This window comes from Mercurialis annua, linkage group LG5, assembly GCF_937616625.2.
Source record: "Mercurialis annua linkage group LG5, ddMerAnnu1.2, whole genome shotgun sequence".
Taxonomy (NCBI): Eukaryota; Viridiplantae; Streptophyta; class Magnoliopsida; order Malpighiales; family Euphorbiaceae; genus Mercurialis; species Mercurialis annua.
Genome location: NC_065574.1, coordinates 3,953,876 through 3,973,793, shown reverse-complemented (window position 1 = coordinate 3,973,793; position 19,918 = coordinate 3,953,876). Strand labels below are relative to the sequence as shown.

Sequence of the window (19,918 nt, the reverse complement as noted above, 5' to 3'; positions counted from 1 at the left end):
GGAAATAGTAGGTTTCAACGTATCAAGCAGATCGACAGGCAAATCGAAAAAAGGAATCATCTAACACCCGCTCAACGAATCGTTGTGTTTAAGTTTCGGGACTCAAGTTTAGATTTTTCTTTATTTTTTCGATTTTTTATAGCTTGTATTTGAATTGTTGCTTATTATTTATTATCTCAAAATTAGAAAAATCATATATATGATTTTTGTTATATGACTTTCACTTGTTGTAATTTAATCTTCATCAATAATTCTAACTTCGGGGGGAAAAAAATTTAGTCTTTAATAGAAGAAAAATTAAACAATAATTTTGTAATTTTAAATAAAAAATTTATTTAATGTCTTATACTATAATTAATGCGGGTTGTATGTGATTGGCGAGGATATATGCATCAAGTTCTATGCATATGCACATATAATCTTCCAAAATAATGAGACAAAAATGAAACATGAGAATTACACAGTTCAAAATCAAGACCAATATTATAGTAAATTGCTAATACTAATTAGCATTATGATTATGAACATCTAATTCTAATGAAAAATTATTGTATGAACCTAATTCACTACATAAAACTGTAAACCATTCATTAATTGCATAACACATGACATTATTGACTATATAATCGAATTAACAAATAGCATTTAAATCTAATTATAATATCATGATTGGTTAATTACATTAAGCAATATCCTGTGTCACGTAATTAATGGAGGTGAATCAAGTTCATGCCATTCTCCAAGTATACCCAGTGGAGTGCAGTAGCCAAGACATGAATTGTTTATAAAGTTGAAACTATAGTATCAGTTAAAGGGCTATTCAATCACAAATATTGTTCTTGTATCCTAGCTCGGTTCTCTTCCCACCACAACCTCGCATGCATTTCTCCGAATTTTTCCCGGCTGCACCAAATGTATCGATAAGAAAAAACAACGATAATCAATTTGAATGATAACTATTTTGGAAGCCTACTAACCTGAATCTGACGCGTCTAAGCTCTCGAGTTCCGCCTGGTAATGCTCTAATGGTGATGTATACTCCAGGCTCGTCCTGTTCGACCCATTCAGTTTCCATGTCACTAGCATTGCTAATCGAAAGCTCCCCTGAGTGATCTGCGTCTCTTGATGAACTAGTCCTAGCGGGACTTCCTACCGATGATGCCTCGGTTTTTGCCCCACTAATGCTCGAGAGTTTTGGAGTTGACGCAAGACCTGCTGAATCGTAATGTTGACGGGATTGCGAAGGATGGTGGTCGAGTGAATCTGATGAAGAATAACCTATTCCTGTCGGACGGTACAAGTTGCGAGGAGGTTCTTTGCCTAGAGGCGGAGTCATAGGGCTATCCTTAGCAGATTCGGGTTTTGAGCTCTAGAAAACAAAAAAAAGTACATGTCAACTTTTTAAGTTAGTTTTATCGTAACATACAATTCAATGGGATTTTCGAAAAAAAAAATCAAAGGATTGTCCACAGCATCAAACTTATGACATCATCATGGTTCAACAAAATAATGTAGAAATTCTAACTTGGGAATATGTTTACCTCATCTTCAGATCTTGGTGGAGTTGGAAGAGAGACTGCCTGTTGATTGAACCGTTGTACATTATACAGTTCCATGACCTTGTCGAAATTATCTGCCCACCACCTTTGAGCTTGCCATTTGTTGAACATTTCTCGGCTGATCAAAATACTAAAACGATGAATTCTATTCCAAAAACTTCCGAAATTTCATACTATGCTCTAGCAGATTGCAATTATTTATTACTAAGTAAGACATCAAGATATTTAAATGACCAAGAAACTGTGTCGTGCATAGTTGCCGAACTAACTGTTTGCTTAGGTATGGCATAGAAGAAGTCTTTCTCTTCAGAAGAAGAGCACGACAAAACGATGAATTCAAAATTCACTAATATAGCACATGAGTCGCAGCATTACATACGTATTCTGTTGCATGAGATATGTTAATGATGAAGTTAGCTAAGCTAAGTAAAGGGCAATGGAACAGCCAGGAAGTAACAAGAGGTGGAACGGAAGTAAGTGACGGCGTGGCACTTGTATGCCTAAACTATAATTTCACATGTTTCTGAACACCACTCACAAATTTAACCTGTTGTATACCTCTCAACGTAAGCAAGCAAAAACAAAAATAAATTGTCAAATTTCCTTCTTTCCTCCCCTTTTCTCGTTTCGTAATTGAAGGAAGCAGACAATACAGAATAGGTAGTACGATCTTTTGGTCTATAAGAGATCGAATGCACGTTTTGATCAGAAAATACAAATTGCTTGTACAACGTAGAAAACTCATGTAAATAAGGCTTATATGCACTTTCAACAAATAATCTATGGGAAATTGCATGCAGAAAGCAGGATAGTGGATTCCCAAATGCACATGCACACGGTCTGTTTATTCATCCTTCACTTCTGTCCTACATTTTACTGGCAAAAAGGTGATATGCATGTTTCATGTTTGTCAATGCAAATTTCAAAACAATAGAAAAATTGTGGATCGCAGACAGGATCCTACAGTGCGATCTACAAAAGCAAGAGCTAAGGCAAAAAAGAGAATGCAACTTTAATAATTAACAGTTATAGCAAATAATATGCCTTTTTTTATATTACAGCATAGCTTGAAGACATTCAAAAGCCATAGTATGATAGTAGTGCAACTCCAATTATATGCAAGAGGAACAAATCACCGACATAACGAAAACAGTATCACAAATTCACTATAGCATAAATTCCAATTGAACAAGTGAAACACATCAACATCACATAATAAGCAATAAAACACTCTGAAGTCTGAACTGAAATGGACAATCTGGCCCCACTTCCAGCTCTTCTAAACCACATAAAAATGACTGGAAACAATCAAACAAATAACAGCCTTCAACACCGAGAAAAAAAAAAGTATATATCAAGGGACATATAAGCATGGCCAAATTCCGATTAGCACTTACAGAAAAGAGAACAAACAAATCAGAACCATCTCAATCATATCAGCAACAATCAAGTATTAATCTTATTACCTGAATCGGATCCGCTTAAGATCATTCCCACCTTGAGGTAGAGAAACAAACGTGATGAGCACACCAGGTTCCACTTGAGCAACCCATTCCTTGGACTCATCTTCCTCCATAAACACCACAGATTCAGTTCTCCCACTTACTGACGCCGGTGTTCCTTCGCCGCTTGATAGACCTTTTAGGCGAGCTTCCATCTCTTTCCCCCATAACCTTGGAGTTGAACTGGAACTTCCTGCTCTACGATATGAACAGTGAAACCTTGCTGACTCTGAGGTAGCATCAGATTCAGCATAATTCCCATTATGATTACTGTTTGATGATCCAGAACATGGTTTGCAATTTTTATATGCCCCTGATGCCTTTATCGCCATGTCCTTTATCTGATAAATATAATATTAGCATTTTTGCAAGAAAATAACAGACATAAATGTCTTGCAAATATCCTTTGCTTAATTGAATTGAAACAAGCCAGTCTATATGTTTTCATTTCCATATAATAAAATTCAGTGAATTGAGCAGAAAGAAATTAGAAAATCAGTAATAAAATTCAGAGGAATTTAAATGAGTTTTCCTTTTCAACTTGTTTTTGTATCCAAATTTTGGAGTCAAAGCTCAAGCTTTCTTTAGTTTCTCAAAATAAGGACAAAGAGAAAAGAACAAAAGAACAGTTATGACTATGAGTACTTTATTTTTCTGCCCAACAAGAATAGAAGAAACACTCAACACATTTGAGCCAAATTATGATGAAAACACAGTAGAAAATTCCTGTTTTTATCTTCAGTTTCTCCAAAAACCAACAAAAAGATAAAAAACTTTATGTTCCCCAGTCCCTTTCTTACTAAATTTTCCTAGTAAACAAACAAAAATCAGAACTCTCAGCAACTCAACAAGTAAGCAAAGTACCTGAGCAGTAATAGCCTTAATGGCCTGCTTAGTTCTGGGAGTCTCAATAATATCATCTTCTTCTTCAGGCCTCTCCCTCTGATGCAGAGATCCATTGTTAAGCTGCTTAGAACAAGCTATACACGTCAGCATCTCCCAATTCCCAACTACAAAAACTAACAAGAACCCAGATCAGCACCACCATTGAAACAACCAAATCAAACCAAATAAACAAAAGGGTACACTAAATTAACATCCTTTTTTCAGTTTCACATTAAACCAACCAAATCAAACCAAGAATTTGTAAAACCAAATCAGCAAAACATTCTCATTAGCAAAAGGGTACACTAAATTAGCTTCCTTTTTTCAGTTTCACCATAAAAACAACCAAATCAAACCAAGAATTTGTACATACATTTACAAGTAAAGCTATGAAATGCTTACATAAGATTAAATTTGTGAAAAGGGTACACCAAATTCAAAGATGGGGATCAATTTGAGATCCCAGGCATTATGTTAATGAGGTATGAATGAGAGAGAGGTGACCGTTAATGCAATTAAAATTGAAAATAGGCTTTTAAAAAAGAAACAATTCACTGCCAGTTAGAATGAGTAACAGCTAAGAAATATAAATATAGAATGAGAAATAAATAAACTTTGTATTCTTTTCTCTCTTCCATAAGCAATCTCTTTAATGTTATGTGGGCATTAAAGAAGAGTTTTAATGGTGGTGCAAGTGGCAAGGAGTAAAAAAAAAGATTAAAGGAAAAAAAACAGGAAAGTTTAAAGCTTTAAATCAAGAGTTTAGGTATTTAAGTGGTTTTTAAATGTGTCTTTTCTTAGTTTGTTTGCAATTGCAATTGCGCCACCCTAAACCTTAAAGACTAAAAAAGATGAGAGCTAAAGTAGTGGTGTAATTGAGTGAATGGGAATAATGGCAAAGTTCCAACTCGACTCGACTCGAAAATTTAAAATTTAGTTCGTATTTAATTGAATTTTATTCTAGAAATTTAAATTCAAATTCGATAGAGTATATGAGATTCAAACCGATTCGACTTGGTCATCTATAAATATAATTATACATAATAAAAGGATAATTAAATAAACTTTGATTAAACCTGCTACCATATGAAGCCGAAAATTTAGAATTTAAATTTAATTCGTTAATTAACTTGATTAGTTCAAACTTGACTCGATATTAATCCAGTCAATTTTGACTATTTTTCAGTTAATTTTGGATAATCAGTAAGTTGGCTCGACTCGGTTACTTTCTAAATTAAAGATAAGAACGATACAAAAGTAATTAATTTATTGTCAATAAATAAAGTTAGACATGGATAAGTAACATTTTCGAAAAATATTTTATTTCCTATGGGATCATTATTCCTAATATTTATTACATATAGTCAGAAAAAAAACTCTCTCATTAAGGTAAAACATGCATTATTGATTGCTATAAAATTGCTATAGACTTTGTGTAATAGTGGAGTGTTATGAACATGTCTCAATGATAGAACGACATTTTAAAATTTATACAATTAAATTAACTTTTACTAAAATAAGAAAAAAATTATAGGAAATAAAGCTACAAATTCAGATTTTAAACAATTATTTGTATAGGGCTATCATTCACTTTTTAACCATTTTAAGCATATAAACATACGGTTTTGATCTATTTACGGTAGAGAATACAAAACCACCAATATCTTACATATTTGGATTGTGGATTCCACTCAAAATTAAAAGTCAAAATGACAAATAAACATGTCACTTTTACACTTATATTTAACATTTTAAAAGAAAAATTTATAGTGCTCGTCTTCGATTCATGTCCAGCCTGTATTCGTTCGTTTAACTGCTAAATGAACGAGCTCACGAACAAGTTCGTGAATGTACTAAAAAAGATCACTCTTGAACTCGTCCGTATAGCAGCTAGATGCGCGAATATAAACTGAAATTATGTAGTTTCACTTTTTTTTTAATCAAATTTATATAATTTGTTTACAACAGCATAGTTTTGATGTGTTAAAATAATATCTTATATTACATTTAAAAATAAATAGGTAAATCGTAAACTCTTTATCGAGTTTTTACACGAGACACTTCGTGTACTCTTTATTGAACTCATAGCTCGTTCACGAACTCGTACATGAATAATTAAACGAGTTGTTCGTGTATGTAAACGAGTTGAACAACGTTATATTCATATTTAGTTCGTTTAAATAAATGAATATAGAATTAAATTCAAATTTGGTTCATCATAATGCGAATAAACACAAATCGAGTTTTTATAGAACCAAACGCATGAGCAGTTCCGTTCATTTACACTCTTAAGAACGCAGATTTAACACAAATTGGTGTTCTCCCTCTAAAACTAAACTCTCTCCCTTCTTTATAACACAAAGTCAAGGTTATAGTTTTGAGGAGGTGGTTTTGGCTTTTTGACCGGAAAACCACCTCCTCCATCCTCTCAATTTTTACTTTTTTTTTCTAATAAAATTTTATTTATGAAGGACCCCTCTCATCTTATATGATTGAAGGTTTATATTGGAGGAGGCAGTTTTGATGGCTGGAAAACCACCTTTATCTTTATCTAGTGTTTTTTTTCTCAAAATCTATTAAGAGAATTTTTCTCTTTTTCTTATTTTGGTTTAAAGGATATTCAACCCGGTTAAAAAAAATTTAAAATTTCTTGATCGGATTAAGATCTTAAATTTTAATAATAAAAATCTTAAAAAAAATTAATTTTGAGTTATTTTAAGGATGTTTATAAAATGATTGTTCATGTCTTATTAGATAACTTGTGGACTGATATTGAAGATGAGATTTGAAAAGTTTGAAACTTCAAAAATCAAGCCGTTTTAATATCGTAGTTTCAATTCGAACCATTTATGTATTTGGATGACCTTTTGATAGTTAGAAAAGTTCTACTCGTTAACTGTATTAACTACTCTCGTTATTATTTTAGAATAGTTTTTTTAATTCGTTAAAAAATTACTCATTTATATAATTTTTATTCTCATCAATAAATTATTTAGCTTTGATAAAAAAATAAAGTAAAAATTGACAACAACTTTTGCACAAATGTGTTGGTCAAATAATACAAATGTAGCAAGCATGTTTAATATTTACAGAGATCGTCATTAGTCAAAACATTTAATATCATTGCATGCCTCAATCAACCATAAAAGTTGGTTTAATATTTAATATTTTCAAAATCTGAATCTTCTAATATGGAGTACTTAATTTTCAAATACTAATAACTTCCATTTCATGATGATGTCTAATAGGACAGTTTACCTACTAATGACAAGCACAAACACGACAAATCAGTCTTAAATTGAAACGTTTTGATTAAAAGATTCTAGAGAACTAAAATTTATGGATTTTGCATAATTTCTTAACTGCATGAGTGGTATGAAAACTGATAAAAAATTATAAATGTTAACAACATTTCATATTCTAATATTTCTCATTTAAAATTTTCCCTTCTAAGTGAAAAAACTGAAATCATCATTTTTTATAAATGATGTATTATTTTAATATTTAATTATTACATATATATAAATTTGTATTTTAATTCATTCTAAACAGTAAAATTTATATGTCATTAATTTAAAATTTATAAATTTTAATTTTTTTGAACCCAAACAGTGTCAAAAGTTAAAATAAACAAGGACTATTTTAAGATTTAATCATAAAAAAGAATATATATTTTTCATTACAATATCATCTATTAGTTTTAACAACCTCAAATAATAACTTTAAATTTTTGTTAATTCGAAATACATACTGATTTTTTTTTATATTTTTCAACATCTACATCGGTAAAAATATATCAAAAGTCGGTCTAGTTTTGAATTACCTCAAATTATAAGTTGTATTGTATGCTAAAGATTTTTAAATTTATTTGCAATTATTTCTAATATTTAAATCATGAGGTAATTAATACTTAAAAATCCAAATATTGACTCTCACAACATGATCCTTCGGCAACAAATGAGACTAAGTAGACTCCTAAATGTAATTAATGGCCAAGAAAATGCATGAAATTGGTAGAATACTACTTAATATTGCCAAAGGCTGTGGTCATGAAATTCTCATTAAAAAAAAGTTGCTCCCTACTTTGATTTTATTTGCTAACTCCTATACATTGGTTATAGTCATATTTGAGTATTTGAAACACTTAGATGTGGTCCTAATGAGCAATTCTAGGAAAATTCGTATTTCTCATGTGTCTACTTGGCAAAGGAGATCTTAATTAGTTATATTTATGACTGTAATAGAATAATTAGTTCAATTGTTTGAATTTTAAACTTAAGTTGTTTATTCCTAAAAATGAGAGGGGGTGGGATTTTTAGAATTGAGGAAATTTTTAATCTGCATTTTACAATAAAATATCAAGGTGGTACTAATAGTATTTTAGTAGATGCCAAGGACAAGTGATTTTTTTTTATTATTTTTAAATATTATCGTTGTTCATTGTTACCGTTCGTCTAACAAATTATTCACGAGTTGGTTTTTTAATTTGTTAAACAAATATGTAATTGGATAACTCAATTAGTAGCTGCTAAGTTCATTTTTATAATTTCTTGTTGAAGAGCGGTTTATTTTTTTCCATGAGATGGTCATTCTTTTATATATTTATATATTGTTATCTCTAGTAAAAAAATGTACAACTCGTCATTAATATGAAGATTAGTGAAAAACTTTAGTGATTGTTTTTTTCATTCTTACTTTTATTGTCTTTTTCATTCTCTTTAGTGAAAAACGTTTATAATGGAATGCGACATAATGACTGAATTTGTGTGTTTTAATGCGTTGCTGATGTAAATTAAACTCTATACTTTGACATTGGAAATAGATTTCACATTATTCTAATGCAAGATTTTAGTTATTTCATTATGAGGTTTTCTCAAGAGGCTTCATATAATATGTAGTTTTCAGTGAACTATCTTAACCTTATATATTTTACTTTGAGATGTAGTACTTTATATGATAATATTGTGGCATTTGGCTCTATAATAGTTTGAACATTCATTTGTGTTCCACTTTAAGCTTGTGCAAGCATAATCTATATTAAACAAGTTCGGTGCTGAATCAAGTATAACCCAAGAAAATTTATTTATCAACCTACCTAATAAAAGCAAAAAACCTTATGAAAAAAAGAAAGGGGACATAGATGGCAGCTCGCCTCCACCCCGTTTCATTGTCATCCATACTTTTATATGTAATATTAATAAGTTCAATATATAAATTAATATATGAAATCAAGGGGAATTAGCATATTAAATAATAAAATATAAATATATATAGCAATTGAATTTTAAAACTTAAGATGTTACATGTCAAATTTTAATATTTTTATAGCCTAAATGCATTTTTTCGGCATACGTGACATACGAACAACAAATATGAATTATTGCAGAGCATGTCAACTCAGCAGTTAAAGAATCAACCTTTGAGATTCCATTAGTCTTTTCCTGCACTAAAGAGTCAATACGTCGCTGATGGTCTACAGTTTCTGTTTATAGTCGACAGTAGGTTAATGCCAAAACCGCCATGTTCTTCACCCTTGATCCTCATCACACAGTCTTGTACTCATAGATGAAGTATGCCGGGGGACAGAAAGAAAAACGAGGTCTTGTATTGCGGGAAGCTTTATCGAAGCTTTTAATAAACTTGGTTGTTTAGGTATTATATCCACAAACTTGTTCGGCGTCCTCGATTTGCCTCTTGATTTAGAAAATACCGCATATAAATCAATGGGAACAAAAGTTTGTAAAGGACAAAGAAAACCGAATTGGCTGTTATGTGGTTTGTGTCGAAAGTTTTGCTCTTGAAGCTGTAAGAAAAACACTTGATGAAAAAATAGTCCAAAGAGCTGAAGAGTGGTACCGTTTTGCTTTTGCTAAAGAAGCGTTAGAAAGGCAATCAAGAATGCCCAAGTCAGAAAGATTTCAAGCTGAATGTTTAAACGATTAAATAAATAGTCTATTTTTAATTATGAATAAATATTCTATTAGTTCAAAATTGCTTGAGATGGATTCTAGCTGCAATATATGTGGTTTTTAGTGAACTATCTTAGCATTATAAATGTTACTCCGAGATGTAGTAGTTTATATGATAATATTGTGGCATTCGGCTTTATAATCGTTTGAACATTCATTTTTATTCCACTTTAAACTTATGCAAGCATAATCTATAATTAATAAGTCAAGTGCTTAACCAAGCATAGTCTATGAAAATTTATATGTCAACCTACCTAATAAAAGCAGAAAATGGGACATGGGTGGCAGCTCGCCTCCGCCCTGTCTCATTGTCATCCATACTTCTATCCGTAATGTTAATAAGTTCAATATATAAATTAATATATAAAATAAAGGGAATTAGCATATTAAATAATAAAATATGTAAATATATATAGTGATTGAATAATAAAACTTAAAATGTTACTGTGAATTTTCATAAGAAAGTTTAGATTTTAAAAAAATTAAAATCAATTACTTATGTTGCTGTTTATATATAAAATGACCGTAAAGGGCATATTTTTTGTTTTTATTTATTAAACTATAAATATATTATATTATATAATATTCTAATAAAAATATTAATAATTATTTTTTTATAAGAGGCAATATTTAATTTAAATTTATTTAAATACTTTTTTTTGATAAATTTATGATCTATTTATAAAAAATTATTAGCTTATAGTTGTTTTAATATAAATAAAATAATTTTAAATAATTTATAAACAATTAGAGTATTTAAAATAATTTAAATAATTTTATATATTAAAAAATGATATATTCTAGTAAGGGTAATTTTGTCTAAATGATTAAAAACAGTGAAACAACTATCAGCTGTTGGCAAAAAACTCCAAAATAGAACTTTTCAAACAGCAGTTGTTGGAGGTTTAAAAAGCTCCAAAAAAACTCCTAAAATAATCCCAACAAACGCTTTGGTGGAGTTTTTTGAAAAGCAAAAGCTAAAAACTCCAACAAAAAGCTGAACCAAACACCCTCTTTATATAATTAGAAAGATGGATCAAATATATTGACCTTTGTCAAGTTTACTTAATAAAACTATAGATTTATTTTACTTTCCAATGTTTATTTTTCTGGTTTAAACTCACAAGTCAAATAGAGGGGATATTATAAATATTTGTGAAAACTTAGTGGTATTTGTTGGAATTTCAACAATAAAATCGTGGTTGTATTTTATCTGAGATATAAAAAAAAATAAAGAAATTCAATAAGTATGGACAAATGAATAAAATTTAAATAATTAATTATTATTATGAATAAAAGAATGTTCAAACAATTAAATAAATTGTTTATTTTTAATTTATTAATAAATATTCTATTAGTTTAAAATTGCTTGAGATAAATTCTAGTTGCAGTATTAATGTATGTGATGTTCATCAAATTGAAAAACTCAATTAGCCAAATGCCTCTTTTTAACAAAACAAAACAAAAATATCAGTACAATTATTTTTTCTTGAGATTTATTAACTTATAAAACGGGAAAGGATAATGATGGGTAATATAGTCAATTTGCTATTAAATCAAAATGGAAGTGCAAAAAACGCTACCCTATTCCTTCATAAACAAATCCGGCCTGGATTTGTTTAAGAACAAATCCATTCATGGATCTGTTCAAGAACCATGGATGACTGGAAAATTTTCATGCGGTGATTGGTGGCGGCGGCGGTTGGATTGGTTGTGGGTTAGATTGAATTGGGTTCGTCTTCAAAAAGACTTTAAAAAATAATTTTTTTTATATTTAAAAAAATTATTGAATGTAAATTTCTTTAGCAGGTCGAAAGTGGCGATAAAATCATTCAAATATTGAAATATCGTTATTTAATCTTGTAGAGTCGAGGTGGCGTATTTACGGATGTGAATTTTTATAAATAAATATATTTATTTATATTAAATAAAAAATATTTTTAAATTTTATAAATTTTAAAAAGAATAGTTTTATTTTTATTTTAAATATAGCATTAAACCCTATTTAGAACATATGCTATAAAATATTAATTTGAACTTTTTTCAAGTGAAAAGGGGTGAATTCGATATTTGAGGGTGAAATTGAAATTGAAAAATTATAAATTAGATATATTTAGTAATTTTACAACTTGAGGATGCAAACGAATTGGGGTTAAAAGGTGAGGGGTTTTCAAAGGATAAGCCTTTATATGTTTGGATTAAAAGATTTTAGAGGATTAAATGGACTTCACACAATTTATAAATTACATGATTGGTACGAAAAAGTTATATGAAAATTTATAAAATATTTTACATTTTAAAATTTCTCATTTAAAATTTCATCTTCTAAGAAAAAAAAACCTAAAATTTGTCATTTTTTTAAATAATAAATTGTTTACTATATATATAATCCCTAGAAATTCGTAAATTTTGATTCATTCTAAAAGTAGAATTTACAAATTCATAGATCTTATATTTTATTAATTTAAACTTTATAAATTTAGTAAAATTTATAAATTTTAAAAACATTCAATCCAAACGGTGTTGGAAGTTAAAATAAACAATAAATTATTTTTTGATTTAATCATAAAAGAGAATAGATATTTTTGCTACAATGTCATCTTTTAGTTTTAACAATCTCAAATAATAACTTTTAATTTTTGTTAATTTGAAATACATATTGAATTTTTAATATTTTTTTACATCCACATTGGTGAAAATATATCAAAAATCGGTCTAGTTTTGAATTACCTCAAATTATAAGTCGTATTGTACGCTAAAGATTTTTAAATTTATTTGCAATTATTTATAATATTTAAATCATGAGGTAATCAATATTTCTTTTTGGGTAATCAATACTTAAAAATCCAAATATTAACTCTCAACATGATCCTTGGGCAACAAATGAGATTAAATAGGTTCCTAAATGCAATTAATGGCCAAGAAGATGGATGAAATTGGTAGAATATCATAAATTATTAGGTAGATTAACTCTATTATATTATTCGTAAACTGAGTCAATCACATTATAATACGTCATTACAATAATGATATTTATCATTATTAAAAAGTATAAAAAAAAATAACAAATGAAATTACAATAATATTATTATTTTAATGACGTGTTATAATATGATTGGTTCAGTCCACAGATGACGTGGTATACCAATTTATCCTAAAATACTAAATATGATTTTTTTTTTAAATAGACTCAGTCCACCACGTCATTTATGGACTAAACCTATAACATTATGACATGTCATTAAAATAATGGCACTATCGTAATATTATTATGTAAAAATATAAAAAAAATAAAAATAAAATTACGATAATATCACTATTTTATTACCGTGTTATAATGTGATAGGTTAGTTTACGGATGACGTGATAGGCTGAGTCTACATAAATATCTCTCACTAAATATTGCCAAAGGTTGTGGTCATGAAACTCTCATTCAAGAAAAAGTTGCTCACAAAAATAATAGGCTTAAATGCACAAAAAATCACCAATTTTCGCGTGTTTTTTGTATTTAATACGAACTTTTAATTTTGGCATAAAAATACATAAACTATCAAATTTTTGCATATAAGACCAAGTTTGCATTTTAAAAAAAATGTCGTTTTAAGGCAAAAATGGTGCCGTTTTAGGGGAGAAACGGTGTCGTTTTATGCCTAAAATTATGTTCGTGTTATTATTGCAAAAATCAAATAGTTCGTATATTTTTATGTCAAAATTAAAAGTTCGTGTTAAATACCAAAAACACGCAAAAGTTGGTGATTTTTTATACATTTAAGCCAAAATAATAATAATTAACTCTAAATCATATTATTTGATATTTATTATATTTGTCGTCGTCTTTACAAGTGTTTTATTTTTTCTTTAGTTTTTGTTTATTCATTAGTCTTCGTCTTGTTTCTTAGTTTTTGTTTATGATATTAATTTAAAAGAGTTGACGATTCAAATTAAATTTTGTATGTCTTAGAAACTTTTTTGACGAATTAATCTTTAGTATGTCCTAGAAACTAGTTAGAATATGCATATTCAAACTTATTAGTTATTATTATCATAATTTTATCAGAAGCATCAATTTAGTATTTTTATTTTTTTAACCTGCACATGCATTGTCCATCCTTTACCATAAGATTGATTATAATTAAAATACAATCAAATAAATAAAACTAACACTTGATTAATCTTTTGTTTATTATGTATTTGTAGAGGTTAGCACAAAACAAGGTGTCATAATATTTATATATGAAAATGTCACGTGAATTGTGAATATCTTTATAATACTTCCCTTCATCTTGGAATTATGTAGGATATGATATTGGGACGGTCAAAGATCCAAGATCATCAAAGGTTGAGTAATTTTCACCAACGGTTTCTGAATTTTACCCTCTTGCCGAATTGTTTTTAAATTTTAAAATATACCTTCACCATTTTTATACTTATCGTTCATGTATTTCAAATTTATAATTTATATTTCTCTTTTTTTTTTAACACCGTCAAATTTGTTGATGTAGTTTGTAGCTTAATGGTCAATAAACAATTTATTATTTTAATGATATAGACTATCAAGACACTTGGGATGGTTGAGTGTATTATATATATATGGATCACTTATGTAATGTATCATTACCCTTACATACTACTCAGAACATCAGAAAATTAGCACTTAACTCTTAAAAAAAAACAATCTTCACTCACAAAATAATTTTAACAGCAATTATCTTATACGTTGGGCTACATGCCATAATAATTTGATAAGTCTGCTCATAGTAACCTTTTTACCAACAGAGATCCCTAGATCGAGTTTTGCATAAATAATCATTTGAAAGCAATAGTGGGTATTTAGCAGAAGAAGTGAAGAACCACAGAAAGCATATAACTATATTTTATTGGAAAAACTCATTTCCAGGTCCTTAAATTATACCTGTTTTATTTATATGATCCTTAAACTATTTTTTATTCTTATTTGGTCTTCAACTTAGCGAAAAACCATTTTCAAATCCCTAACTGTCAAAAACGACGCTGTTTAGGGCATCAATTTGCATTTTTTAAAATAATGAAACAACATCGTTTTTATCATTCAGAGACTTAAAAATGCGTTTTCGCTTAGTTGACGGATCGGATAAAAATAAAAAATAGTTTAAGGACCAGATAAAAAAAATAGGTATAGTTTAGAGATCTGACAATAGATTATTTTTATTCAATTCTATAGTTTTATTTTAACATTCATAAATATGAATATGTAATCAACACAAGCCCTAATTTCATTCATAAGACTGCAAATCTTTGTTATGATAAACAAAAAATGAAAGGCTACAAATCAAATTTCATATACCAATCCCAAATTACCAAATAAAAACAATAAATTCCTATCAAACCAATCAACAACCACTTCTTATGCTCATCTTTAGCCACAATCTTTAATTTACCTGTCTTTTGTTGCTGCAAAACAAAAACAAAATAAAAATCAAAAACATCCCGAAAATCACAGCAACTTAGATAGCACGGACACAGACACAAATACAGAAAAACAGGACAAACAGACACATTGAAACAATATTATTTCAAAGTTTTTCTGTGTAATGAATGAATTACCCTACGTGTTCACCGCTCCATGCTCCGCTCTAACCTTTAATTTGTTTTGGAGAAAACCAAAAAAGGAGTTTTATTACTAGATAGAATTTTAGAATACAATAACAAAAACAAAAACATTATATTTGAACTTAAGGATCAAAATATTGATTAATTTAATGATGGTAGCCTTTTCATAATGACATAATGAATCTCATTTCTGTTACACTTTAAGTTTGTATAAGCATAATACATAATTATTATGTCCAGTGCTGAACCTAAAAAAAATTGAGGTCTTTAGAAACAACATATTCTATTAAACATTTTAATATATTTTACATAAGAAAGTTTAGATTTAAAAAAATTTAAAATCAAATACTTTATATAATTAGAAAGACGAATATATTGATCGTTGTCAAGTTTACTTAAAAAACTATAGATTTATTTTACTTTCCAGTGTTGATTTTTCTATTTTAAAGTCACAGTGCTAATAGAGGGGCTATTTGTGAAAAGTTAGTAGTATTTGTTGGAATTTCAATGATAAAGTTGTGGTTGTATTTTATCTATGATATAAAAAAAGAAAAGAAATAATTTCAATAAGTATGGACAAATGGATGAAATTTAAATAATTAATTGTTATTATGAATAAAAGAATGTTTAAACGATTAAATAAATTATTTATTTTAATTTATTAAAAAAAATTTATTAATTCAATATTGCTTGAGATGAATTCTAATTGCAATACTAATGTATGTGCTATTCATCAAATTGAAAAAACTCAATTAGTCAAATGCGTTTTTTTTACAAAACAAAATAAAAATATCAGTACTATTATTTATTCTTGAGGTTTGTTAACTTATAAAACTGGAAAATGATAGTGATGGGTAACATAGTCAACTTAAATAGTACTGGAGTGTAAAAATCAAAATGGGAGTGCCAAAACCGTTATCCTAATTTTTACAATGTGTACTCTGTAAATTAAAAAAATCTAATTTTTACAATGTGCACTCTGTAAATTAAAAAAACACGCGTGTTTAAAATTTGAATCGCTTAAAAATAAATTTTACATAAAAAAAGATAAATAATTTTAAATTAATTTTTCAAAACACAATGATGTTCAAGTATGTTCGCATTGTTGTTGTTAAGAACGTTTAAACAATATACTATTTTATTATACTTCGATTATTTTAATTGTGTTTGGATTTCTTAATTATTTTTATTGGTATAAACAGAAATTTTATCAAGAATTAAAACCACAAAACACAAAGGTTTGAAAACAGATACAATCAAATAGAGAGGCTACAAGCTTGCCAATTTTGATACAAACTCAAAAAGTTAGCCGAATTACATTTACGAGAATATAATTTTAAAAGTACTTTCGGTCTTATCCAATTATAGATCAACTCAACATCAACAACTTCTTTTTTAAAAATAAATATAATACCTCGTAAAATTTTAGGTATTTTGTTTAACCATGTGTCCTATTATTTTAACCGTCAAAAATAAAATAAAAACACAAATAAATGAGTTAAGAGATGATAATTTTCGGCTAAAATCCAAAAATTATCGTCTCCTGCGCTCAAAATTAAAGAAAAACGAATTTCCGCACTTTTTGATTTTGTCTTTGATTTGCATTTTGAAAGTTCATAGGTTAGATTTTGTTAATATGACTTTCATCAATTTGTAAAAAAAATAAAAATAAAAAATAATAATTTTCTCTCAAGGTGTGGGGAGAAGTAGAGCACTCGGTTCCTATCTTTTAACAAAACGACGAGTCGTCCAAAACATGTTTTATAAAGCAGCCAGACCGGACACAACTTTTGTCCAGTTCACCTCCATAACTGTTCCATTAAAGAACATATACTTCACATTTAATGACAACGTCACCACCCAATAAACTCACGCCACCTAACCATCTTTAACTTTTTAAAGTAAGTTTAAGTTATTAAAAGAGACTTCCAAAACTCATGGAAGCCAAAAACAACTTCCATATTTTGCAGGCCTCTCTGCTGGGTGGAGCATATATCACTAGACAATGAAACTTGTTAGGATCCTCCTTAAATAAGGCTTAGGTGCTGTTTCATAATTGAAATCCGTTCAGTACAACTCATGGGATTACTAAAAAAATAAAAAATTGTAACTAAGATAAAGTTTAAAATCAAAATTTATTTTTAAAATATTATATCTCCGATCAACTTCAACAAAAAACAAGAGTACGAAACCGCCTATAAATGACTCCGCCACTAATTCCAGTGCTCGTACTACTTTAAACCTTCGATAATGGATAGAAAAGGTAGAATTCCAGTGCTCGTACTACTTTAAAACTTCGATAATGGATAGAAAAGGTAGAAAGTTAAATTTCTAACACCATCTATATACATTACGATATTATGATTATAACAAAGACGAAAGACTTAATGTTTGAAACAATAAAAGTTCGTTTCTTAAAGAACAAGCTCAAACTCTAATTTATGTTTCATTTGTTTAAATAAGTTCAATTTGGTTGTATGTTTTAGAAAATGGCTTATCCCCTTAAAAACCCCTCACCTTTTACCCCCAATTCGTTTGCACCCTCACGTTGCAAAACCACCAAATATACCCAAATTACGACCTTTTACTTTCAATTGCACCCTCAAGCATTAAATTGATCTCTTTTCACTTGAAAAAATAGGTTTATTTTTGTTTTAAATAAAATATTAAGTCCTATTTTAAAATATATGCTAAAATTTAAAGTATTGATTTGAACATTTTTTAAGTGAAAAGAGGTCAATTTAATGCTAGAGGGTACAATTGAAAGTGAAAGATCGTAATTTGGATATATTTGGTGGTATTACAACGTGATGGTGCAAACGAATTGAGGGTAAAAGGTGGGGGGATTTTAAGGGGACAAGCCTTAGAAAATTTATCTTTTGGTTGATGTTGACGATAATTTAACGTGTTTTAATGTTTATATCGTAATTGTAAAATACGTTAAAGTTCATGATTCTATTGCAATTTACCTTTAACTAATAGAGTTAATATAGTGAGACAATATAATATAATTATCAAATATCAGGAAAAATGTTAACTTTTAAAAGGTTTAATCACCAAAAAACTCCCGACCTTTTAGCCCCTTTTCACTTGCACCCTGACGTTGTAATTTTGTCTATATCACCCAAATTCGCACCTTTTGTTTCCAATTCCACACTAAAAACTAAATTGACTCCTTTCACTAGAAAAAATGCCAATCTGTTCCTTCACTTTTAGTAAAAAATGTCAATTTGATCCTTCACTTTTAGTATACTAAATATTTTTCAGAAAATAAATTAAAAATGAAGGATCAAATTGGCATTTTTTTAATGAAAAAAGGTCAATTTAGTTTTTAGGGTGGAATTGGAAATGAAAGGTGCAAATTAGGGTGATATAGACAAAATTGCAACGTCAAGGTGCAAATGAAAATGGCTAAAAGATCGGGTTTTTTTTGGTGATTAAGCCTTTTAAAATGTGAGGTATGAAAGTGCTACTGTGATTAAATTTTAGGGACCTAATAATTATTTCCAGCAATCACCATATCATATTTTAGTAATTAATAAACTAGCATGGGTCTCCAATCGCTTGAAAGATGAACAAAAACATTGGTCAGCACCAACAAAACGACAAGTCGTTTAGAACATGTTTTTAAGCAGCCATACACGACTTTTCTCCAGTTCTTCTCCATAACTATTTTAAAGAACACATATTTCACATTTAACACTTAGCTGACAACGTCACAACCCAATAAACTCACGCCACCTAACCATCTTTAAGTTTTTATCCCATATTGTGGGGCCCATGTTACCCTGTCTGCACCCAATAATTACCCGCCACGTTGTCACATTATATCCGTAAGTACAAATCATTGAGTAATGGGTCAAATAGGTCCCTAAACTTGTGATGAAGTGTCAAATAATTCACTCTCAACTATTTTAAACAATTAAGAACAATACTTTCGATTTTTGAATCAATTAAAGACAAAACTCTTTATTTTCAGATCAATTAAAGATAAAAATGTATCATCTTGGTATCTGAACTTGGTCATATTGTCCTTTAACTGATCCAGAAGTAAATAATATTATCCTTAATTGATGAAAATATCTAAAATTGAATTTATTTAACAATGAATCAGAAATCAAAGGATCGGGTTGACCCTTTACTCAATCAATCATTAAACCAGTGTAACAAATTCTGCCTTTACAAAAAAAACAAAATCAGACTAACCCCATTAATAAGCTTCATTAATTGTATTAATTTTTTTTAATCGAGATAGATTTATTAAAAAAAAAAAATCAAATATGAGCATGAGAGCCATATAATAAAATTTTTATATTATACTTCTGATTTAGTAAAATTAATTTTAATTTCTTATAATTTTTTTTTTGGGAATATTTCTTTATAAAAAGCTGTTTTAATTTGATTCCACAGGAAT

General features: G+C 28.6%; 1 protein-coding gene across 2 annotated transcripts; it reads right to left on the bottom strand.

The window, feature by feature from the left end:
- Positions 1-623: 623 nt before the first annotated feature.
- Positions 624-4,648, bottom strand: LOC126683182 (protein Brevis radix-like 2). Of its 2 annotated transcripts, none has more exons than XM_050379022.2 (6): positions 4,349-4,648; positions 3,926-4,080; positions 3,026-3,402; positions 1,542-1,677; positions 978-1,369; positions 624-903 (listed from the first exon to the last, which is right to left on the bottom strand). In XM_050379022.2, exons 2-6 carry the CDS (start codon positions 4,055-4,057, stop codon positions 825-827), a joined length of 1,116 nt encoding a protein of 371 aa, XP_050234979.1. In that variant the 5' UTR covers positions 4,058-4,080; positions 4,349-4,648; the 3' UTR covers positions 624-824. The 2 variants fall into 2 exon arrangements, with proteins under 2 accessions (XP_050234979.1, XP_050234978.1); XM_050379021.2 differs by having other exon boundaries at positions 3,926-4,071.
- Positions 4,649-19,918: the final 15,270 nt, after the last annotated feature.